This window comes from Carettochelys insculpta, chromosome 1 (assembly GCF_033958435.1).
Source record: "Carettochelys insculpta isolate YL-2023 chromosome 1, ASM3395843v1, whole genome shotgun sequence".
NCBI lineage: Eukaryota > Metazoa > Chordata > Testudines > Carettochelyidae > Carettochelys > Carettochelys insculpta.
The window spans coordinates 261,669,107-261,694,677 of NC_134137.1; the positions used below are offsets into that span (position 1 = coordinate 261,669,107).

A 25,571-nucleotide genomic window follows, 5' to 3' on the forward strand; every position below is an offset into this window, starting at 1 on the left:
ATATACCTTGACTTCAGCAAAGCTTTTGATACAGTCTTCCACAACATTCTTGCCCATAAATTAAGGAAGTATGGATTGGATACAAGGACTGTAAGATGGATAGTAAGCTGGCTAGATGGTTGGGCCCAATGGGTACTAATCAATGGCTCAATCTCTGGTTGGATATCAGTTTCAAGTGGGGTGCTCTAAGGATCAGTTCTAGGGCTGGTAGTGTTCAAAATCTTTATTAATGACCTGGATAAGGGGATTAATTGCACCCTCTGCAAATTTGCAGATGACACCAAGCTAGGGAAACAGGTAGATATATAGGAGGGTAGGAATAGGGTCCAGAGTGACCTAGATAAGGTGGGGAATAGGCCAAAAGAAATCTGATGAGGTTCAACGAGGACAAATGCAGTGTCCTGCACTTGGGATGGAAGAAGCCCAAGCACTGTTACAGGCTGGGTGCCAATGGCTAAGTAGCAGTGCAGCAGAAAAGGACCTATGGATTATGGTGGATGAGAGGCTGGATATGAGTCAACAATGTGCCCTTATAGCAAAGAAGTCTAATGGTATATTGGGGTGTATTAGGAGAAGCGTTTCCAGAAGATCTAGAGAAGTTATTATTCCCCTCTATTTGGCACTGGTGAGGCCTCATCTAGAGTATTGTGTCCAGTTCTGGGGCTGCCAGTTTAGAAAGGATGTGGATGCATGGGAGCGGGTCCAGCGGAGGGCAATGAAAATTATGAGGGGGCTGGAGCACGTGACCTATGAGGAGAGGCTGCGTGACTTGGGCTTAATTAGTTTGCAGAATAGAAGAGTGAGGGGTAATTTGATAACAGTCTTCAACTTCCTGAAGGGGAGCTCTAAAGAAGATAGAGAGAGACTGTTCTCAATAGTGACAGATGGCAGAACAAGTAGCAAGGGTCTGAAGTTACAGTGGGAGAGGTGCAGATTAGATATTGGGAAAAACTATTTCACCAGGGCTGTGTCTACACTAGCCCAAAACTTCGAAATGGCCATTCAAATGACCATTTCAAAGTTTACTAATGAAGCGCTGAAATACGTATCCAGCACCTCATTAGCATGCCGGCAGCCACAGCACTTCGAAATTGCCACAGCTCGCAGCCGTGCGGCTCGTCCAGAGGGGGCTCCTTTTTGAAAGGATCCCAGCAACTTTTAAATCTCCTTATTCCTAACAGCAGATAGGCATTTGCATGGCCATTTCAAAGTTTTGGGCTAGTGTAGATGTAGCCCAGGACAGTGGAGAAGCACTGGAATGCTTTCACCTACAGAGGTGGTGGAATCTCTATTCCTAAACCTTTTTAAGTCCCAGCTTGACAAAGTCCTGGATGGTGTGATTTAGGTAGGGATGATCCTGTTTCAGTCAGGGGACTGGACTAAGGTCTCTTCCAGCCCTAGGATTCAATGATTCTAAATTGTAGCACAGGATTTCCTTACTATAAAAAGTTAAAGGGAGGGAAAGAAGGGCCATTAATCCCTATAAATATATTAGAAGCAAGAGGAAGACCTAGGACAGGGTAGGTCCGCTGCTCAGTTAGGAGGGAAAAACTATATAAAGAAACTTGGAAATGGCAGAGGTTTTTAATGACATCTTTGTTTCAGTCTACACCAAGAAGTCTGATGCAGACATGTCTAACATCATGAATGCTAGTGAAAAGAGAGTAGATTTAGAGGATAAAATAAAAAAAAAGTTAAAAATGACTTAGAAAAATTAGATGTCTGCAAGTCACCAGGGTCTGATTAAATGCATCCTGGAATAGTCAAGGAGCTGAGAGAGGAGGTATTGGAACCTTTAGCTATCATCTTTGAAAAGCCCTGGAAGTCACGAGAAGGTCCAGAAGACTGGAAAAGGGCAAATACAGTGCCCATCTCTAAAAGGTGAAATAAGGACTACCCAGGAAACTACCAACCAGGCAGCTTAACTTCTGTGCCAGGAAAGATAATGGAGCAATTAATTAAGGAATTCATCTGCAAATATCTGGAAGAAAATAATGTAATAGGTAACAGCCAGCATGGATTTGTGAAGAACAAATCATGCCAGACCAATCTGATAGCTTTCTTTGACAGGATAAGAAATCTTGTGGATAAGGGAAAAGGGGTGGATGAGGTATACCTAGATTTTAGTCAGGCATTTGATACAGTCTTGCATGATTTTCTTACCAATAAACTGAGCAAATACAACTTAGGTGGGGTTAATGTAAGGTGGGTGCATACCTGGCTGGATAACCATTCTCAGAGAGTAGTTATTAATGGTTCCCAGTCACACTGCAAGGGCATAACAAGTGGGGTTCCGCAGGGGTCTGTTTTGGGACCAGTCCTATTCAATATCTTCATAAACAATTTAGATATTAGTACACAGAGCACACTTCTTAAGTTTGCAGAGGATACCAAGATGGGAGGGGTTGCAACTGTATTGGAGGATAAGGTCAGAATTCAAAAAGATCTGGACAAACTGGAGAAATGGTCTCAGGGAAACAGCATGTTTAATAAGGGCAAAAGCAAAGTACTGCACTTAGGAAGAAACAATCAGCTTCATACATACAAAATAGGAAGCAACTGTCTAGGATGGAGTGCAGCGGAAAGGGATTTGGGTGTCATAGTGGACCACAAGCTAAATATGAGTAAACAGTGTGATGCTGTTTCAAAGAAAGATGTATTAACAGGAGTGTCAAGAGCAAGACAGGGGCAGTAATTCTTCCAATCTACTCAGCACTCTTTAAGCCTCAATTGGAGTACTGTGTCCAGTTCTGGGCACCATATTTCAGAAAGATGTGAAGAAATTGGAGAAGATCCAGGGAAGAGTGAAAAGAATGATTAAAGATCTAGAGAACATGAGCTATGAGAGAAGACTGAAAGAACTGGGCTTGTTTAGTTCAGAAAAGAGAAGGCAGGCTGTGGCCACACTAGCAGCTCATTTTGAAAATTATTTCGAAGTGAGCAGGTGAGCAGCTACACAGCAATTGCTTATTTCGAAATTAATTTCCAAATTAAAAGGTGTTCATTTTGAAATTATTATTCCACTTCCGTGTTGGGAATAACGCCTCCTTTCAATGTTAAGTTCGAAATTAAATGTGTGTAGCCGCTTCCTGGCTGCCACTTTGAAATGAAAAGTCCTCCATGGAGCCAGCCCCTTCCACCAGCAGCCAGAGCTCTATGGCTGTTAGCTGCGGGTGCCTTAAAGCTGCAGGGACACAGAAACCCTGTTCAGGAAGCTGAGAGTGTGCTGGTGGACATGGGAGCATGAGGTGGTCAGATGACGCTCCCTAGCATCCCCAGAAAGTGACACCCCACCGTGGCCGGCCCAATGGCCAGCAGCCAAGAACTGCAGGATCCCTGTGGAGTCAAGGGCTCTGGGCAGCAGGGCTCCCAGGGCTCTGGGCAGCCCCCAAAGAGAAGGGGGGCCCTCTGGCTAGAAGCTGAAGTCCGGGACCTGCTGGCTGTCTGGGGGGAGGAGGACATCCTGCTCAGGATGGAGGGGCGGAAGAGAAATGCGGACACCTTCGCCCACCTCGCCAGCAACGTTGCCGCAAGGGACCACCCCTTCCGGACCACCAACCAGGTCCGCTCCAAAGTGAAGGAGCTGTGGCAGGGCTATGCCTGAGCTAGGCAGTCAGGGGCAATGCTGGCCACCTGCCCCTACTTCAGGGATCTCCACCAGCTGCTGGGACCCAGGGAGGCTGCACCACCTGAGGAGACCCTGGACACAGCAGAGCCAGAGGGGCAGGGCAAGGAGGCCCAGCCAAGACCCTCGATGGCCCCCCCTACAGCAGGCCCCAAAGTACCTGCTGGCACAGGGACAGTGACAGCAGGAGCGAGGGACCGCTGTGCATGGCTGAGCCCTCCGAGGGCCCTGCCCAGGCTACCTCCACCAGGGCCTCCCGTGAACCACCCGAAGAACCATCCGGTAGGACTGGGCATGGGGTGCCCTGGTCATGCGGGGGAGGGGGCGGTCCCCAACGCAGCCGGTATAGGCCTGGGCACATGGCCATAGGCCAGGGACCCCGGGATGGCCATTATCATTGCCGGTGTGGGCCCGCATGGGCCATGATCTGCCATGAGGGTCAGAAGCCTGGGAGAGCTGGGGCAGCCACTCTAACAGCCCCATGTTGATGGACCCCACAGAAGACGGGCCGCCCCAGAGCCCCTCACCACAAGCGGAGTGGGATGGTGGTGGGGATAAGGCTGCTGGCCCACGGTACCCGGGCGCATGACTGATGGGGCACCACCCTCTCACCTTATGTCTTCACAGCCTTGGCGTCTGCCAGCCACTCCAGCCCTCGTGACATGCCTGGGAGCCCTGCAGCAGCAGAGGAGGGTGAGGGCGCGACACCTCCACAGACCGGGCACATGGCGGGAGAACTGCTTGCTGCAGGAATGGCTCTCCATGGAGCAGGCGGGGACTGGGTGGCCGGGTATCTCGACACCCTGACCCAGGCCATTGCCAGCTACCTGTCCCAGGCGCCTGCCCCACTGACGGCCTTTCCAGCAGCACCCCCTCTGCCCCAGCCCCCCACCTCCTCCCCCATCCACTCCTCTTCCCCAGCCCCCCCACCCCAGCCTCCCCCCTTCCCCGCCACCACCCTCTTCCTCAGCTCCCCCCTGTTCCCCAGCCCCTCCGTGCCCCTTCCCCCCCACCGCCCTTGCAGCTCTGTTCCCAGGCGACATGACCCCGGCCAAGCGGTGGGAGCTGGCTTGCTGGCTGTGGCTAGGCGAGCCCTGCCCATCTGTGGCTGCCCCCGCATCCTCCCCGTGAGTCTGAGACCCTAGACACCCCAGTCCAGCCCTGTGTTCCCGTTCCACCTGCCCCATCCTGGCCCCATTGGGGTCCCCGGACCTGGGGCGGTCGTGGCTCCAGGGGCCGTTATGGCTCCTGACCAGCCACTCCAACGGAGGATTGAGGCCCCCCACCTCCCCATGTATATAGTTCACTCCTGCCCCCCTCCATAAATAGTCACATGTTCTTTGTGTACCAAACACAGCAGTTGAATTTATTTAATGGTGTATGTGTCCTGTCTTGGGTGGGGATGGCGAGGGGGGTACGGGTGGGGCAGGGGTGAGAACGGAGGTGGGGGGTTGCGTGGAGTGAGCCGAGCCAGGTCATGGGGGCCCCCAGGCAGAGGTCTCATGGAGGGCCTCCCGCACGTGCACCCCATCCTGGTTCACCTAGCGACACAGGACCACACCTGGCTGCTCATAGTGCGGCATGGCCTCAGCTGCCCAGTGTGCCACAAAGAGCTCCTGCTTGCTTTCCACAAGGTTGTGGAGTGTGCAACAGGTGCCCACAACTGCGAGCAAGCTGGGCAGGCCCACCTCCAGGCGCATCATCAGGCACCTGAAACGCGCCTTCAGATGGCCAAATGCCTCCTCCACAGTGTTCCTGGCCTGGTTGAGGCAGGCATTGAAGAGGTCCTGGCTCTCACTGGTGTGTCCAATATAGGGGCGCATTACCCAGGCCTGGAGTGGGTAGGCAGCATCGGCAACGATGCAGAGGGGCATGGTCACATCCCCCAGTGACAGCTCCCGTGGGGGGATGTAGGTGCCCTCTGCCATCCTGCAGCTGAGCCACGAGTTCCGCAGGATGCGGGCATTGTGGGCCCTGCCCGGCCAGCCCACACAGATGTCCGTGAAACGTCCTCAGGCATCTACTAGGGCCTAGAGGACGACGGAGTGGTAGCCCTATCAGTTGATGTACCGTCCCCGGCTGTGTGGCGGGGCCCAGATGGTGATATGGGTGCTGTCCAATGCACCAATGCAGTTGGGGAATCCCAGCTGTTGGAAGCCGGCCATGGCAGTGTCCACGTTCTCAAGGCAGATCAGGTGGTGCAGGAGGATCCTGTTGATGGTGGTGACAACCTGTAGGGTAGAGGGCACAGATGCCTGTGAGTGTGTTGTAGCATATGGGGGACCCCCTCCCTGGGGCCCAACACCCCAGGGCCCCGCTCCCTGGGACCCCCCTCCCAGGGACCCCCTTTCCCAGGGCCCCACACCTTGGAACCCCAGGACCCTGTCATGGGTGCGTGGCCCCAGGTGCCTTACCTCCAGGAGGACGACCCCAATGATGGCCTTCCCCACCTTGAATTCGTGGCCAACCGAGCGGTTGCTGTCCGGTGGCTAGCTTTCACAGAGCGATGGCCACTCGTTTCTCCGGAGGGAGTGCGGGCCGTATGCGGGTGTCCTGGTGGCGAAGTGCTGGTGTCAGCCAATGGCACAGCTCCATGAAGGTGGCCCGAGTCATCTGGAAGTTGTGGAGCCACTGGTCATTGTCCCACTCTCCGAGGATAATGTCATCCCACCGTTCCCCGCTGGTGAGGTACTGCCATAGGCGACGGCGGGGCTGGAACAGGGGGTGCTCCGGATGCACGATGAGGGGAGCCTGCAGGAGGCTGGCCACATGTCGGGCAGAACGTAGCCTCATATGGCAGGCTGTCAGGATGGCCATCAGGCTGGCCATGATGTCCAAAGTGTTCCCATCAGTGAAGTGCTGCGGGTCCATGGCAGGCAGTGGTGTGGTGGCTAACCAAGGCTCTGCCGAGTGCTGTGCTGGAGGTCATGTGCTGCAAGCAGCCAGGGTCCCCAGCATGTGCACAGGGCATGTGTTTGGGAGGAGCCCTTTAAGGGGCTGGCTTGCCCGTGTTCCAGGAAGGGCCTGTTGGCCATTCGACCCTGCCCTTGCCATTTCCTGCCCCGTTATCTTGGAATGAAGCTGTGGCTGTGTAGCTGCTCCATTTCAAAATGACTGGGAGTCTTTTCGATGTTGTGGATTGCAATGTTGATCCGCATTTCGTGTGTAGTTGCTTCCATGCCACTTATTTCAAAATAGCTTATTTTGAAATAACAGATAGGGATAAGCCATTTCGATGTCACTCTCTAGTATGGCCACAGCCTTAGAGGGGGCATGATAGTGGTTTTCAAGAACCTAAAAGAGGGTTACAAAGAGGAGCGAGGAAAATTGTTTTCCTTGGCCTCTGAGGATAGAACAAGGAGCAATGGACTTAAACTGACGCAAGGGTGGTGTAGGTTGGACATTAGGAAAAACCTCCTGAAAGTCAGGGTGGTTAAACACCGGAATAAATTGCCTAGGGAAGTTGTGAAAACTCTATCACTGGAGATATTTAAGAGCAGGATAGACAGATATTTGTCAGGGATGGTCTAGACACTGCTTGGACCTGCTGTGAGGACAAGGGGACAGGACTTGATGACCCCTTGAGGTCCCTTCCAGTCTAGTGGTCTATGATTCAAGATATCACAACACATTTTCCCCTGAGCGAGCCATGGTGCATAGGATGTGTTGCAAGCCTTCGTCTTAATCTATTTGTATTATCGCCATACTATGACACTGACCAGATATGCCATTTTGTAATTGGCAGTAAAATGACAGAAGTGTTTTCCAGGCAGCTTCCTACCTTAGGCGGCCTATGGTTTTATTCTAAAGGTACATTATCTCTGTTTTTATGCACAATTGTCAGGAATAACAAGCACAGAGACTCCATGTCAATTAGAGCCACTCAACAGGTTAACTTTAATTCCCCTCAAAATATAGTTTCATTTATTTGACTGCACTGAGAGAATACACAGCATTGTTCAACGAGTGAGCTTTATTCATTTGTAAATTTAATCAAGTCCTTAGTGAAGTTCATCAGTTCCAACTGTTTTTGCATTTAATAATATCCCCTTCCATTTGTTTGTGTAATACGTTTTTAGTGAACACAAAGTAGTAGGAAAATAAACAGGAAAATTGTAGAAGCTACATGCATATTTCTATTATTACAGGACTTCAGTAAGGACAACATGAGATCATTGAAGTCACTGGAAGCTCAGACCCTAAATTTATAAACACAGACCTTGGCTGTTATAAAAATTGGCCTTTTACATACTTCTAAGTTAAAAAAAAAACTATACAAAACACATGTACCATATGGCTATGTATAAAAGGAAGACATGAAAAATAAAACATACACAAGATGCTCAAAAGATATTTAAGATTTAATAAAAGTCTACAGCTGAATACAGTCAAAGATTCTGATTTGGAAAAATAGTTATAGAACACTGACCTAAACCAAAGTTCAGCAAGGTAGAGTGCCAAAATTTGACCTTTTGACCTCTATGTATGGTCCGAGTGCCGGTGATACTTTTTAAAGACATTAAGGCTATGTTTAGACTGTGTGTGCTATTTCAGGATACAGAGGTATCCTGAAATAGCAACACCACGGCTTTTTCCTGTGCTCAAAATAGTACGGCTATTTTGAGCATGGTTTTCAGGTTCCACTACCCCACATTGTGAGAGAGGTAACGGAACTTTTGGAATGGAGCCTGCTTTTGAGATAATTTATGCAATTTGCATTGTGCAGATTGCATAATTTCAAAATACACATGCAGTCTAAATGTAGCCTAATAGTCCTACTTACAACAGCTTCATTAATACATAAATAAAGATGCAGAGCTTTACTGTTTAGTTGGTGGTTTGTAGCAATAGTTGGTCTTTTGTTAATCCACAGGCAGCATGGCTTTGAGCAAGCTCACAGCTGCATGTAGGAGGAGGGGTGTTACTGAGCTCCCGCCTTGTGTGCCAATGAAAATCAACTTGCACACCACTCTTGGCACATGTGCTGGGGGGTTGCTGACCCCTGACCTAGGCAATCAGCCAAAGTTAGTCCACAGACTGGGACTTCACAGTGGGTAAATCACTGGTGAATCTGGTCACATATTCTCCAAACCAAACAAACTGTACCATAAATTATTACAAAAAGTTCTGGACATTTCACTGTGGACCTCAGTATCATTTTGACTGTCTTTATGGTCACTGCGTGCCTGCCTGGTAAACACAAAAATACCCTGCAATATTAGAAATTTGTACAGGATTTGACTATTTGTTATAAGGAAATTTGGCCTTACCCTGAAACAAAAGGTATGGTATCTGCAACTGCTGTAGGAAAAACACCGTCTTAGAGGCAGTGCTTGACTGGAATATGCCAGATGTCTCAGCAGTATTCATCGATGCTACCACACAATACATTCTCCTTGTCACCAATCCCATTGAGTCCAGTTCTATGCACATTCACTACCCATCAGTTAAACAGTTCTGACCTGGTCCTCCCACCCCAGAAAATTCACTTCTATCTTTTCCTCTCCAGATTACTCTGCTGTAGCTCCCACACAATCATGTGATCAGCTGTGTCCTTAACGAATCAATTACTTGTCTGTCCCTCATTCCTTACGTTCCTGAATTCTGCGTTCCTTTTCATGTTGCTCATACGTTCCATCTCTTTTCCCCCTCCCATTCCCTGATGGCTTTGCCTTGGAGACCTGTCTACTACCCACTAAAATTCCCTTAGTTGGGTTTGGATTAAGGAGAAATGGATAGTTCCTAGTCTGGTTGGGTATGGAAGCTGCTGATTTTGGGGGCCTGATTGGTGATGAGCTGGGAGAGATTTCAATGAGCCCATGACTCACTCTTCTTTCTCTGCTGGAGGATAGAGAAATAAGGGCAGCTACACACTAGCTTTTCTCCTGACTCTTTGCTTGGCTGCAGTAATCTCCCATAGTCAAGGCAGAAACAGAGGGAGCCACCAAACAGCAGGGATGATGAAATTTGTTGGAGGTATCCTGTCTGCATGGTGAATTAGCATCATTAGGTGATGATACTCCGTGAAGAGTTTAAGAACAAGAGTAACAGCAGCCTGTAGGAGCTACTCCTAGCAAACATATATATACATTTGAAAGGTGGAGTCTTCCAAGCAGCTTCAGAAACCTAACAGCTTTATGGACAACTCTCCAAAACCCATATTGCATCACTACACCCATTTAAAATGGCTTGATGGTATAATCCAAGAAAGCAAGTCCTTTATTAATACTGTAATAAACTGGTAGCATTTATATGAATAAGTGCCCTTCGTGGCTAGAACCTAAACTTTCATGTGTGTGTCCTTTATCCTATATTAACACGTTATGAAGATTCCCTTTCAGCTCAGCTGGTAAAGGTCTATGCTATTGGAGCCTGCATAATTAGTGATGAATAGGTATTGTACCTAATGGCAAAGGTGATAAGAAGAAGGAATGTGTACCAGTAGATATTATCCATGCAAAGTGAGGTGCATATACTTCTGAGCACGACTCTTATGGAAAGTACAAACATGTCCTGTTTGACTTTTGATTACCTCATACCATCACAGGTAGAATTTCCCCCAGATCATAATTATTCCATGAAACCACATTAGCCACCCATTTGTTCAACTTCACACTAAAAGAAAACCAAGGACAGAGGAAAATAAACTTCTCACACAATCTACAATTCCCCCCTTGCTCAACAGCCACATCCTTGCCATTAGTTTTTTTTTTAATTGTTTTAATTCACCCCATCCCAAGAGAAAAATCTGCTTTAAAAGTGACATTGAGATAGTAGAAAAGGAACATTCGCAGCCCAAGGAAAGTATGTCATTTTATTGGAAAACTGTTTTAAAAAAAACAAGCTTTGAAGAAAAGAATAGTTACACATCACATACTGGGTAATGTGTCTCTCGAAGAAGGTTTTCCATGTCTCAGAAAATCAGGATAGAAGAGTTGCTATGGTAACACTCCACCTCCCCCCACCTTCCACCCCAAATTAAATCACAAAGTGAATGTGAAACAAGATTTGTTATCCAAGTGAAGAATTTCCTTGGGCGGTTGGACACATTCTGCTTCCTTTTAGTAAGACCGATACGATAAAATAAGGAAGTCCACAGAGCATACTTGGGTTTAGAACAGGAGTGTGTCTGGTTTATAACACTCTCTCTCTCTCTCTCTCTCTCTCTCTCTCCACTTAAAGCCCTTCTTTCTCTGTCCTTTCCACACAATTTGACTATTTGAGTGCAAGAACCCTCTGATTCAGAGGGCATCAACTTCAAAGCAATTTTCTTCTACCTCTGTACCCATCTTACTCCAAAGCTCTGCTGCACCCTTTTCACCCTCATCTAAACCACTTAGCTCTGCCTCCCTGACCTGTTGCTTAACACAAGTTAAAACTCTAATTTGGAACACTCTTGTCCAGCAACATCCATAATCTGACGTGATTCTAGTTAGCCAGATGACCATTTATCATGTGTGTGGCCAAGCTTCCCATGATCCCATGAAGTTTGTTTACAGCCACCAGTCTTGACGCTCAGTGATCCGTGCTGTTATTTAACTGTAATTTACCCCTTAAATGTCTTCTAAGAGCCCAGTAAGCAGAGGAAAGTGTTGGCAATGTGCTAGCCAATATTAACCTCCAGTGGTCCAGCAAATTCTCTCATCTAGCACCAGTCATGTCCTGAGAGAGCCAGATGAGGGAGGTTCAAGCTGTATTTAGCTAATTATATTCCACACCTCTGCAAAGCATTTTTGGAATACAGTTTGTAGACAGTAGGAATTAAAAATTCATTCTATAACTTAAGTACAAATATTTAAACCTGTGCACATCACCTTGTTGGGGAAAACAAAATGTTAACAGATGAAACTGCTGTACTGACCCAAATACAACTGGAAAGCTTAATTCAGCAAAGGTTATGTTTGTTCTAAGATGAACCGACCAAGTGTTCTACTGATTTTAACGGAATGCTCCTTTTGCAAGGGTGGAACAAGAGGCCACTGAGCAATCAGTGCTTCAGGGCCCTGCACATAATGCAAAGTAAAATCCCTGAACAAAACTTCACTTCACTGCTATTAGAAGCTTCACCTATCTTGTGAGATTTTGCTGACATTTTAAGTTATTATCCCATTAAAATCAAAACAGAATACCTGGAAACAGTTAATTAGTTTCTCTTTCTTAACTCCTTAGACAGGCTGCCCAGATAAATGAATTTTCTCTACTCAGCACCAAGTAGGTACACACCTTTTACTAACTAATCTATCCCTAGGAATTCTTGTATTTTTTTTATTATAGCACCGATAAATAAGGAGTCATGGGATGGTGTGAGATATTAAACAGAGATACCATTTGTGTGAGCAACAGCTGCTCATCAAAATTTTAATCATTATGCCAGACAGGCCATCTTCACCAAAGTTTATCTGAAATGTTACTCAGCCGCTATTATCCTACAATTCATGATGCTGAAATAAGAGACGTATCCTCACTAGCAGTGGAATAGGATCAAATTGAAGTCGTCCAAGTTTCAAATCTGCCTCATTTGTATCTTTTAAATGTTATAAATCAAAAGATACAGTAGACCAGAGACAGTACTCTGTATATTATAATGGCCATTAAGGGTGAGTCTTGTTTGTATAAAATACAGAAACCAGTGTTTGACTTTTATGTCCGTTGCTGAAAAGGAATGTATTTTACCATTAAATTAACTTATCCACACACCCCATCATCATCATCCAGCACTCTGATTCCAACTGTTCAATCAGACAACAGGACGCAGAGCAATAGGTAATGAGACCAACTCACAGACATCCTTGCTGAAAGCTGAATACGAGTATGAACCTAAGTAAACAGTGGGTGAAAACACAGGAACAGGCATACACTATTCTCTGTTTTTAATCTTTAAAGACATTTCAAAGCAAGAAGGTTGTTTAAAGAGTCAGTGCCAGGCATGCACAGACTAAGCAATTGTTTAGGGCAACAGACAGTGTTACAGGGCCCCCAACTCTTTTTTTTTTAATAACTTGCTATTTAGTATTGTGGGTGAGCAAAACTATTTCTGCTTAGGACCCCATTGACCTAGTACCAGTACAGAGATGCACGATGGGTGAGGACCCTATCCTTTCTTGGTCTAATATAAAGGTGTTCCTCACCTCCTTTTCTCTGAAAACAAAAAAGTTTAAGATTTTACCTAGGATCTATGCTCCAGGAAAGATCTGAAGCCTTTGTTTTTACCGCAATTTGTTTTGAACAACTTCAAGAGAATACTTTGTCAAAATGACCAGTGCCCCAGAGAATAGTGTGACATTGTAAACAAGTCATACATGCCAGCTGTCTCTGTTTACGAGAAATGGCTTTTATTTTCCCCACTCCATCCATCCAAAAACTCTCTCACCACAATTGAAACTTAGTGGCACACAAGAAAAATCTTTTATCTTATCCTCCCAGATTGAGCTGTCCACATAATATTTTCAGAGGAAGAGTGAGGTTTTATTCTAATTCTGTGGATTCCATTCCAGACCTCTGTTTTGTGTTGTTCTCTGCCTGACCAGAGTTCTTTGCTATGACTTCACATTAAGCAAAAAGTAAACACTCTTTCATTTTTCCCAGGACAACCTATCCCAAAATACTGGAATTTGCATCAGTGGAAACACAGGAATAACAATTTCCCAAAGCAAGAGAAAAAAGTCCTTCAAGCACAAACAAATTCCAACGTGCAATGCAAACTTTAACTAGCTTACTAGAAATTAGCCACTGAGCTGCACATCACCTGAAGAAGGACCTTATCAGTTACACAAAGGCACTTAATGAAACAAAGTCCTACCAATTTATACTACAGACATTTTGTGCAAACGCCTGCAGTTTAAATTTACCAAACACTTATACAGCTCACTCATATTTACTGACCAAAATACCACACAAAGGATTCTCAGTTTTTTGGAATATTCTTTCCTACAACAGACCTTCATGAGATAGGTGATAATATTAACGAAGACCAATAAAGCATTCAAAACTAAAATCCACAGTTCTGTTGCATGGAGTTGATACATGCCTTATTTTCTTGTTAGTTCCAGATGGACTCTCCAGTCAGTTGTAAACAAGGCCTACACCAGAGTAAAATTGGACACTTATGAAGACTTACCAGATTGGAATTGGTGGCATTGGAATCATCTTCTGGAAAGGGGATATAGATAGCTAAGGCCACACAATTGGCAAAAATAGTCAGTAAAATAATTATTTCAAATGGTCTGAGGAATGGAGTTAAGGAAGTTATTTTGAAACTCATGAACACACACACACACGCGTACGCGGGCACACACACACACACAAAAAGATTTATAAGAATTCTGTTTAAAGAAAACATTCCAAACCCCATATATTCTGAAAAGAAACATATGCCTTTTTAAGTGCTGTTAGGACATCCCAGCCAAGATTCTTCCTAATATGTCAAAAGCAGTGTAGGCCAGTCGCGTGCCAGAGTAAACACACATTTCTTGAATGTTTTTTTTTCTTCTTTTATTTAATTAAATTTTATTTTATTTTTTCTAATGTGTAATTGTGCTATTTTAATAGAAATGCCTATTCAGACCAGACCTCTTTGCTTTCATGATATAATTTTTCTCCTTATACAGCTGTCATATATTTTAAATCTTTTTGACAGCAGTTCAACATTTCTCAGCCCTGATCCCCCACATTTCAAAGGAGAGAATTAATGAAACACAATATATATGTAACGAATAGATTTTGCTATTTTATGAACATGGCATCTTTCCTCAGCCTTGATCTCAAAAGGAAGCAAGTGCGTGTATCTGTGTTTGTTTATACAGAGGTTGTTTAAAAAGCAAGGTCATGACTTTTAAAGTAAAAAGTGGGCCACCTTAGAAGTTGTCATATTGCACACCATATCTGGAGGATTTCAAGCTATGGATAGATATTATATATATATTTAAAACAAACAATTTTATCTGGGTTTACGTTTGTTCTGTATGAGAATGCAAGGAGAACATAGGCACCAGGTCAGGAATACTCTTCAGCCAATCGCACACTATGCCAAGGAACCTACGCATGGACATTTCAGCTCCCTGTTATTCACACACACACACATTTTTTGAAAGAAGTTTTACTTTTAGGATGCACACTAAGGCCTAATTCTGCAAAACCATGGGATGGGGCCTATCCAATGTTCACTGAAACCACTGTAAGTCTTCCCACTGACTTCAGTAGGAATTGGATTGGAGCCATGTTTATTTTTATGCAGGAGTGGACTCAAGTATATAGACTTATATACATAAATGCGTAGTATCAAGGCCTGGAGCTGTGAAAACTGTCAATTTTTGGTTCATGGGCCAACCTAAAAAATCTAATAAAAAATTGTTTTAGCTTCCCACCCCTCTTTCTCCTCTCGCAAAAGAAAAGAAAAATGTAAATTGTTCAGTTTTCCCATGGGCAGGGAACAGGGAAAAAACCCTCTAAACACTGAAAATATATTTCCGGTTGATGAAAAAACAGAACATTTCAATTTCAGGCATTCATCAAGTGCAGACAGAAGTGGGGATAGCCTTAACTCTTTTTACCCAACAACCAAATGGTTAGCACGTTCCCCCAGAATGTGGGAGACCTGGATTCAAGTCCCTCTTCTGCCTGATGTGGAGCGTGGATTTAAACATGAGTCTCTGACAAGAACGTGAATACCAGTGGATGGGTCTCAATCACTTCTGAAGAACCTTTCCCACTTCATATAAATAGTCACTAAAGTACAGAAATGAACCTACCTGTTCCCCTCGCTGAGGTGAGCGACCTACCCACCAAACTATACAGTCAGGCTGCATCTACACTACAAAATGAATTCGAATTTAAGGCAGTTAGCTCGATATTACCACGTGACTATCTTCACTATGAATACCATTAGCTCGATTTAGGAAGTACTAATATTAATATTACAATATCATTATTAACTGATGGGTATAGTGTCAAGCTCAAATTCAACAGTTCGATTAAAAGCCAATGTGGAAGCACCATGTCTTAAAGCTGTATTTATTAGCCTCCAGAGGCACCCCGTATGTAACCCACAGTGCCCCTCAGTGTTCCACTCTGGCTGCCACTCTCCAGGTGCACAGGAAGTAGGTAACAGGAAGACCATGAATTTCAAATTGGGACCAGGAAGCCTGTGGTTGTGGGCTCATTTTCTATGAGACCCTGAGAAATGTCTTCCTTTTTTTGCTGTTAGCACTGTGAGCGCATCTACCCATTACAAGTAGTCCCAATATGGAGTTCATGGTTCTGTTTCTAAACTTGTTATTTTTTTAATGCGTTGTCCTGCCACACCACATGGCAGCAAGGCTGTTACGGCAGTCATGAGTGCATAAGAGGCCAAGAAACTTCTTTTCAGTGGTTACATTTGTGCACGAACCTCCCTTCCTCCCTCACGGGCACCACGCAGTCGGGGTCTTTCCCATGCTCAGCCTCATCACATGTGTAGCCCCCGACGCAATAAAAGGATGTACATGCCTTTCGGTGATGACCATGTTGCCAGGCAGTACCATGTCCTAGCTTTCATGCATTTAGGGATCCAAGGGCAGGGAAGAATTTTGGGGGCTTGCAGCTGCTGGGGGAGAAGTCTCCTCTGGAAGCTAAGATATCTGGGGGGACTAATTCAACAGGCCTGCCACTGAACCACACCCCTCTACACCTCTAGCAAGGGACCAATGGGACCTGCAGCCACCAGAGGGAAGTCTCCGCCAGCAGCTAAGATAGTCGGGGGGACTACTTAACTGCTTCAACATTTCAACTGGCTCTGCAGCCCCAGACCACAGCACTCTCTCCCCACCAAAAATATTTTTGGGGGCTTGCTAAGCATTGCAGACACCCACTGGTTTTATATTTCTGTTATAATTTTTTTTCCTAACTTTTCCTATCTGTCTTCATGTTTTGACCCCCCCGCAAAAAAAACACAGGGGGGAAGGCCAGTTGAGATTCCTATTTCCATTATAAGTTCAGTGTATGAGATTTCACTGACATCACCTGTGTTGGCAATGTTTGCGTAGTGAAGAAGGAAGACAAAGATTTTTTTTTCTAGACATTTCTATCCTTTTTCTTCTAACTCTGAGAATACCGTCTTCCCCTGTGTTATTTTCAGGGATCGGATGTAATCACAGGAGTGAGGACACTCAGTGGATGGCCAGTTGAGAACACAGCCTGTGCACAGAAGCCTTATAGTGCACTGAAAAGCCAAAGATCCTCCCCTCAGCAACTCTCTTTCTTCAAGAACTTTCCTATCTTCTCTTTCTTCAAGCTATTCAGGGTCCCTGTATTATTTTTAGGGATTGGATGCAATCACCGAATAGGGGGACAGTCCGTGGCTGGCCAGCTGAGAATTAAGTTACAGAAGAAAGAGATTTCTGTTAACTTTTTTGCCATCTGTGTGGATGCCCTACTTTTCCTTCCTTTCAATGGGAAAAACTGATGTTTGCTTATCCCGGCAGGGAAATGAGGAAAATGCAATGTGGGAAGATGATGTCAAAGACCAGTGAGCATACTCAGAATGCTATGGGAATGAGGGAACTGTGGGATAGGTCCCCACAATGTACTACTGCCACAGTCGATGTCTGCCAGTTGAGTGTGGCAGCAATAAGTTGACTTTATGAGGCGCACATGGGGAGGTCAGGAGAGTCAAAATTGAATTTGTAAATTCCAGAATTACAAAATTGATATTAATAAATTTGAATTTATCTAATAGTGTAGATGCAGCTTCAGTCTCTCTCTCTGGCCCAATGGATTATTTACACAATGCAGCACAGCTTCAGAAGAAGGCATTGAGAGAGACCCACACCAGGATACCTAACAGCCCAGTTATTAAGTCCCACTCACAATATAGGAGGAGGGGGACATAGGAGATTGAAACTATTAAGTGAATTCAAAAACAACGTTGTGAATAATTATGGTTTGACCAAAATGTCATTTTTGGTGGTGAAAGGTTTCAAATGAAATAGTTTATCCAGCTCTAATCAGTGCCCATACTCTTGCTGGCTGCTGCATTTTGAGGAGTTTCTGAAAAGAACACTGTCAGTTTAGAAAATAAATACCGCAAAACATTTATTTCTCTACTGTATGCTGCTAGAGAAATTTTAGATTACTGGAAGTGGACGAATTTTTAAAATTGTTTGTCATTCTTTGTGCTCTTTGTTTACTTTTTCCTCTCTCTTTGATCAGGTATGACCCCAGCTCTGCAAAAACATGGAGAGGGTTCCCTCTGATTCAAGTTATATGCCTAAGTCTATGAAGAATGAAGACCAAAGCTGGTTTAACTTTTATTTATAACAGTTTTACTTTTGTGATCTTAATGCTAGAGTGTTGGGGTTTCTAGCACCTCAGACAAATATTTACTTTTTCTAAAAACATTTTCATTCAAATTTATTTTTATTAGTTCCTAAAAGGTTAATTTTTACATGATTTAACTTTGGGGCCAAATGTAAACTGACAGTGTCTAATGGTGCACTAGAGAAAGGACAGAAGTGAAATCCTGGACCAACTGAAGGCACTGGGAGCACAACCGACTTGGAGCACTCCCATCAAATTTCAATGGTACCAGGATTTTACTGCAAATATATAAAAAGTGCATGGTTGGAAGACTTAAGGTACAATAGAGCACAACTTTTCAGGCCACTCACAGGCCAAGTTTTAGTCCTAACAACCATGCTAGTACCCCTTTAATGACTGTTACTGGGAGCCCCTGAACATATGTGACCAGACACATCTCTGCAGTAAAGCTGTGCAAGTTTGGACTTTTCTTTTGTGAGACAACTGCAAATCAGAGCATAATACAATAAAAGGCCATTAATGACATTTTATATTTAACATCCTACGTGCTTTGGGTTTTCCTCTTCAGAGCATAAAGCCCAACTTTTCTAAATGATTGGGAATAGTCAGCACGTAGAATAAGATGAAAATCCCCTCATAATCTTTTGCTGAAGTTGAAATGTTTTGTGGCTGTGTTTTGATAGATTTTTTTCTATGTACTTGCTTTAAAAAAAATGTAAAAGAAAAATCAGACGCACCAACATGCTCAGATTGATTCGGTTGCATTCCTTGATCCTCTCCAGATGTCATCAGTGCTCCATCCTGTTTTACAACAAGTTCCTTCATCCAACACTGATCTTATTCATTTATCAAACATCAATTCATGCTGTCTACCTCAGGATGTGTGGTTACTGAGATGCCAGTAAGTAAACCAATACTTAACCACTGAGTTATCCATTCATCCTCTTATGCTAACAGCATTAGGGTTGGGTCAGAGCAATAACAAGTAGCAAAACTAACCAAAGAGATTAAGAACTAGGAGCCAGAAAAGAAAGGAATAGACTGGTTGATGTTTAACTACACCCACAAACTTCTCTTGACAAGGCTACTTTTAAGATACATCCTCAATCTGAAAATGATTTTTTTAGCAAGATCTAAACAGGCTTATAGCGCTGGGTTCTTTTCCATCTTTACATTTGGCCTTCCAAAACTCATTAGGAGCAACATCTAAATTATTTTTTAGGATTTGATGTGCAATCAGCCAATTTTCATCATTCTACTCTGAGTTCTGTAATGTCTTCATCAGAAGGTCTGAACCCAGACCTGTTCCCCCTCCTACCTCCTCAGGATTTATTGCAGAGCTTTGTTTAGCTAGTAATTTGCGAGCTGCTGCTTTTTAAAAGGACTTTTTCTGAAAAGAACAGTGTCCGTTTAGAAAGTACATTCTGCAAAAAACATTTCTTTCTCTACTATATGTTGTGGGCAAAACTTCATATTTAAAAAAAAATCCATCCAATTTTGGTAATCCAGTTTCTCACTCTTTATGCCCTTTGTTTACATAGTTTGGTGGGTAGGTCACTCAGGTCAGAGACTGAAACAAAATTATTGTTTAGTTTTGATGTTGTTTTGAAAGTTTTCTTTTGTATTTCACTCCACACAGGGTTGGGATACAGTTTGACAGACAGCTTTATTTTGTACAGTCTTGTAAATTAGGGTCTACTAAAGTAAATGGCCAAATCTCATGGACTGTAAAGGAAGCAGGATTGGGCCATTGAATTCTACTACTCTGTCACACGACTAATAGATATCATCTCACTGTCTGCCCCTTGCTCGTAGTGCTAGATCTGGATAGCCACTCTCTTTTACTGAATTGTTTATAAATCACACCCAGTCCCTAGTCTCTCTCTCACCAGTTAAAAGGCAACATCTTGCCCCCTTTACTCATGTAAATAGTCCTGATTTCAGTGAAATAACTCCCAGGTGTACAGTGAGCAGGATTTGGCCCAGTCACAGACAGGAAGCAGTTTATCATGTTTCACTCTCTTATACATACCATCCCCTTGCCTTACCAGGCTGCATGCTGTACTATTTAGTGTGACATCACAACTTACACAGCTCTTGAATTCATCAAATTCCCTAAGGGTACATCTTCATTGCCATTAAAAACGCTTGGCTGGCCCTTGCCAGATGACCCTGGCTCACAGGGCTCAGAATGCAGGGCTGTTTTACTGCTGTGTAGATTTCCAGGCTTGGGCTGGAGCCTGGGCTCCAGAAGCAGTCGGAAGGTCCCAGAGATTTGGCTGCAGCACAAGAGCAGCGAGCCCAACCAAGCCAGCATTCACCTGCTGCAATTAAAATGCTGTCATGTAGGCATATACAACAGGAGAATCATAGAATCTTAGAATAGTAGAACTGGAAGGGACCTCGAGAGGCCATCGAGTCCAGTCCCCTGCCCCAATGGCAGGACCAAGTACTGTCTAAACTATACCTGATAGACACCTATCTAACCTGTTCTTAAATAACTCCAGCGATGGTGATTCCACAGCCTCCCTTGGCAACTTATTCCACTGTTTGACCACCCTGACAGTTAGGAACTTTTTAGAAGCATGGGAAACTGAGAAACTAATGTGACCCATTGCTATCATTCATATAATATACATCCAATTCTGCTTGCAGAGGGTCCTTACACAGCCGTGACTGATTTCAGCATAAGTTGTACAGTAAACTCTTTCATATCCATCATTCTATCATCCAGAACTCTCAAATAATCAGCATTTTAACCATAAGTAAATTTTAGTTATGTTCTCCGTAAGTACAGTATAGTGAAAGTAAATACAAATTACAGTGTACAATACTACTGTTGTTGGTAAATAAAGTACTCTGCATACATTTTGTTTGTTTTTCAATATCATCTTGTTTTCCTTTAGCATTAAGGATTGAAAGGTATACCTCTCTATTATCCAGAATATTTGAATATCCAGCAACCTCCCAGTCCCAGGGCTGCTGGATATGAAAGAGTTTACTGTACATATTTTTGTAAGAGCAAATATTGACACTCTTCCTTAATGCAAAACTTATGCTGTCTTTGATATGCTGGAGTATAGTCATGACTCGAGCCTAGTGCAGTTGTCTGAACTTTTTGAGCACAATTGCCCTGAATGAACCCATGAGACAGTTCATCCACTTTAGATTCCCAAAGGTCCCCATCAACCTAAGGTATTCATTTTTTCATATTTGCGCACTTTGCCTAATGCACCATATCAGCTTGCTGGTTTCCATGTGACTTCATCGAAAAGGATATTTCCATTCAACAATACTGATGCATGCCCTCCGGATGGGATTTTTCAGCGTTAAACACAGCAGTGCCCGGGGAGGACGTGTAGCTGTGGTTGTACCCTGTTTTTTCTGTTTCCCATACTGCTGTCGTTTCCTCTGCGTGGAGCTAGCAGTAGATATTGTTGCATTGCCAGCACTACCCATCAATTTGGCCTGCCTGGCAGCATCGATAGCAGCCTGCCAGGACAGAGCTGCCCCTGGAGTAGGGATATGCTCCGGGGCAAGCCCTGCTGCTGCATTCGCATTCATGTTGGCATGAGCTGGACGGGGACTCCCATAGTTGGAACCTAGAAGTGAGAAACAGAGATAAATATATTAAGCTATATCAGTTGGAGGAGGAAACATTGCTTAAGATCTTTCAAATTATCAGTAAAATAAAGATTTCAGATTTTGTTAACTGTATACAACTATGTGCACTCAAACTTCTTCCCATTCAGTCCAACCTCTCCATTTCATGGAAATACTATTCTGCAGTATCAATCACCTTGAAATACTCTCTCATAATAATCCATGGACATGGAGTTGTTTATAACATTCAAATCAATACCATCAGCTAGCATTCAATGTTAAAAGAAAGTGTTCATCTTTCCCCTCTTTTCCCACTCATTTAGCCCAGTTCAGTAGTCTGAAAGGTCAGGATGGATCTCACTTCTTCAGGACTCAATAGATCAAATATCATACATGTGAATGTGTAGAATTACCTGAAATGAGCCACTTGCACATACGAAAATCAACAGCTTGACCTGAAATACGTGGGGATAAAGGGGTTTTCTAGTCTTTTCAACAGCACAGGATATGAACATCATAACTGGTTTAAAAAAAGAGAAAAACCCACCACTGGAAAAAGAGAAAATGTAAAGAGAAACCAAAAATAAAAACATAGATTTAAAATTCCTTTTGTGAATTTGTTCCTGATAATAGGTTGGATTTGTCTGACAAACTAAGACTTTTAAATATTATTTCTGCTCCTTGTTTTAAGAAGAGACTGTCACATTTGAACTTAAAAAAAGAAAAAAAAGCACAACTTCCGACAAAATAAACATACCCAAAACATTCACTTTAAAAAGAAATTGACTCAGCCCATACAATAAGTTCTCTTTCCCATTACTGAACGCATTTGTGTTTTAATGAGTTTTCAGACAACTTCTCCTGGATCCTGTACTGAAATAATAATAACTCTTATTCATAGATTCAGCTCCAAATTGCTATCTTTATGACATCTTTCTGCTATCATTAAAATCCCAGTGCCCCAAACCTTTAGAAAGAGGGCTTCACTGTAGGAAATGGCACGTGAGCTTTTGTTTAACCACACTGTTCTTTGATACGTAAACAATGAGCCAAGGTCTGGCTGTGAACTAAAATTATGTATGTGCCCAAAAGGAAAACCTTGAAATTCTCTTAGATGTTTTTATATTTTAACTAGTCTGTAGCCCGTATTTCAGGATATTTACATTACAAAGCTGGGATATACTGTAGCAGTGTAGATTTAAACCAGTTATAATTACTTATTCATAGCACAGAAATAAGCAATTCAGCTTGTGAGAAACAGCAGTCTCCTTCATTTCCAAACAAGTACCGCTGCTCTTCAGAAAGGTATACTTGTGAGCTACATCTACACTAGAAAAGTTTTGTTAAGCAACCACGCTAAAAATGCATTCTGTCGACAGTAAATTGACACAACATGGCACCTTTGTTGACAGCATTCTGCCTCTCCTCCATGAGGCAGAACACCTTTCTCAACAGAATCTGTTGACAAAAAAGCCATGTCAATGCCCTAGGGCCCTCTATATACAGATAGGCCTTCCGGGTCACCGGGCAGCCCTGTCTGCTGTGCTTCCGGCTGGCTGCTCTGCCGAGAGAGTGGCCGGGGAGTCCAGCCGCTCTCTGTCAACAGAGAGGATTGCTTTTTCGATCTGCGTTGCTGTCTGGCCACAAGCTTTCAACAGAAATTTTGTCAGAAGATATCTTCCAGCAATAACTTCTGTTGACAGATCACTCTAGTGTAGATATAGCCATGAAGGGCAGCATAAAGGGGGAAACCCAAAGAAGAAGTTGGAACATCTTACACAGCAGAGCTAGTTCATTATTTAATACTGATTATGCTCTGCTTTATTGAGGATTAATGAAGAAATCCAGGAAGACCAATTGGATTCCTGTAAGTTTCTATATAGGGGAAACAAAAGGGACTAGAAGCAGGGAACCTGGTGCCTCCTATCCATAGAACATATTCTCAGAGAGCATTAAAGTGGAGAAGATAAGGTTGCAATTGCCTGGAAATCTATTTTTTTAAAATCTTCTGTAACTGTTGCTTTCAAATTGTCTATATGATGTCAAGATACCACAGCTATGGCTGCATTATAAATACATTAGAATGAACAGCAAGATACAATTACTCTGTTGCATTTTCTACTCTAATTTATGCCCTTGAGGAGAAATCATATAAGAGTTTAAAATACACCTCTCACTGAAACAAGAGACAGAACATTATCAGGTCAGCTGATGTTCTGTCAACCACCTGTGTAAGTTACCAGGCTGTTACAGTTTTCTTCTCATAGCAGAAACATTTTGAGCTTGTCTCCTGCCTGCTCTAAATACTGCACGTTCCCCCACCCCAAGTTCATTTCACTGCAAGAATCCTGCAGGAGTACTGTTGTATTTGAGGGAATAAAGATCTTCCAATCATGAAGACCATGCCAAGATTCTGACCCAAGTTCTTTTTGGATTGCAGTGGAAGATCCCAAAGGGTCAGTTTCCCCTCAGTGTTTAGTGCAAGCATGGTGGATGTCAAACACAGTGAACACAACTCATAAGGACCCAACCAAAGAACCCAGAAGCTTTGGAATATAGGCTCCATTCTGAACTGCAGCCACATCAGACGGCAGATAGACCTACATCCCCTGTAAGTCAGGGAATGAGGCACAATCCTTTTTGTGACTGCGAAAACAAACTTGAACTATGTCAAGCAATGTCCTCAATGATCGTATGCAGGTGATCACTCTGCCATTCATTTCATGTTACCTGAGGCAGTCAGCTGGATCACCAACATAGACTTGTGACATCTCATTCCTGGGTTTTTAGGCCATTCAAAAAAGATGACAGGAGAATGCATGGCTAAATACCAGTGCATAAAACTAACAATCAGGGTGCAGCTGCAGTATGTTACAAAGAAAACAGAAGTGGACTAAAGCCAGAAATATGGTGTTTCAGAACCCCATCCTTTAAAAAAAAATCAGTTTTAGGGCAGAATGTGTACATTGCCTAGATCTTTTCTAGATTAAATGCAGTTGGTAAAATGGCAGACAAACACTCTATGCAGTTTCTAAGGCTTGGTTAATTGGTGCACTCTGGGCTCATTTACACAAGCTCCCTCCTTTGAAGGGGGCATGTAAACGAGCCCAATCAGAGAATAGCAATGAGGTGCTGCACTGCATATGCAGCACCTCATCAGCATAATTCCTGCTGCAGAACTTCAAAATTGCTAACTTTGAAGCGGAGGCAAGCAGTGTAGAAACTTTGAAGTGTGTGCGGTGGGAATTATGCTAATGAGGTGCTGCATACGCAATGCAGCACCTCATTGCTATTCTCAGATCGGGATCATTTACGTGTCCCCTTTGAAGGAGGAGGCTAGTGTAGACGCGCCCTATTAGTGCAGGACAAGTTGTCTCCAACCTCTTTTCAGTGGTACTGTGGACTACACAGACTGTTTTCATACACATTTTTTTCCTTCTCCCTCCCATTACACCTCTCAACCCTAAGCGTAAGGCATACTGACAAAAAAAAAACTGGAAAACTACTCCAATCATTTTAAAAATAAATTTGCTCTTTAATACACACTGACTGGAAAAATCTATGTTTTACAGCAAAATAAACTTAAACTGGCCCATTACTACTATGCTCTGCCCATGGTGGTATGATCCCACTGTCATGAAAGTAAACAGCCACTGCTTTCTAACATAGACTTTTCTACGATTTGGGAATTTCTCTATTATTACTGCTTATTGGTTAGATTCACATAAGAACTCAAGCCTACGCATTTTGACTGATATATTGGTCTTGTTAAGATTGCATTTTACCAGCTTCACTTTCTTTTGTTCCTACTGTAGTCATGAGACCCAAATAAGTCCTTTAGTTCAAATTAATTTTAAATGTCTAGAGACTGACAGTTTAATATTAACAAATATTGATTACTGATAAAGATCTGTGCAATGAGGCTTTGAGACAGCAGATGCTATCTGTGCTCCATAACTATGAGCAGGGACAAATGACTTCTTCTACTGGCACTTCATAGAAATGGTTTAAATTTAAAAAAAAATACATAACTCACACAGCTCTATAAAAA

General features: G+C 43.5%; 1 protein-coding gene across 16 annotated transcripts in view; it reads right to left on the reverse strand.

The window, feature by feature from the left end:
• CACNA1C (calcium voltage-gated channel subunit alpha1 C) overlaps positions 1-25,571 on the reverse strand; it is an 812,008-nt gene that overhangs the window by 638,441 nt on the left and 147,996 nt on the right. For all 16 annotated transcript variants that reach the window (XM_075005900.1, XM_075005795.1, XM_075005919.1 and 13 more), the window contains exons 2-3: positions 21,197-21,519; positions 13,743-13,847 (exon numbers count right to left, since the gene is read on the reverse strand). In XM_075005900.1, coding sequence (XP_074862001.1) covers positions 13,743-13,847; positions 21,197-21,519 — 428 coding nt within the window. The remainder of the gene's footprint in view (positions 1-13,742; positions 13,848-21,196; positions 21,520-25,571) is intronic.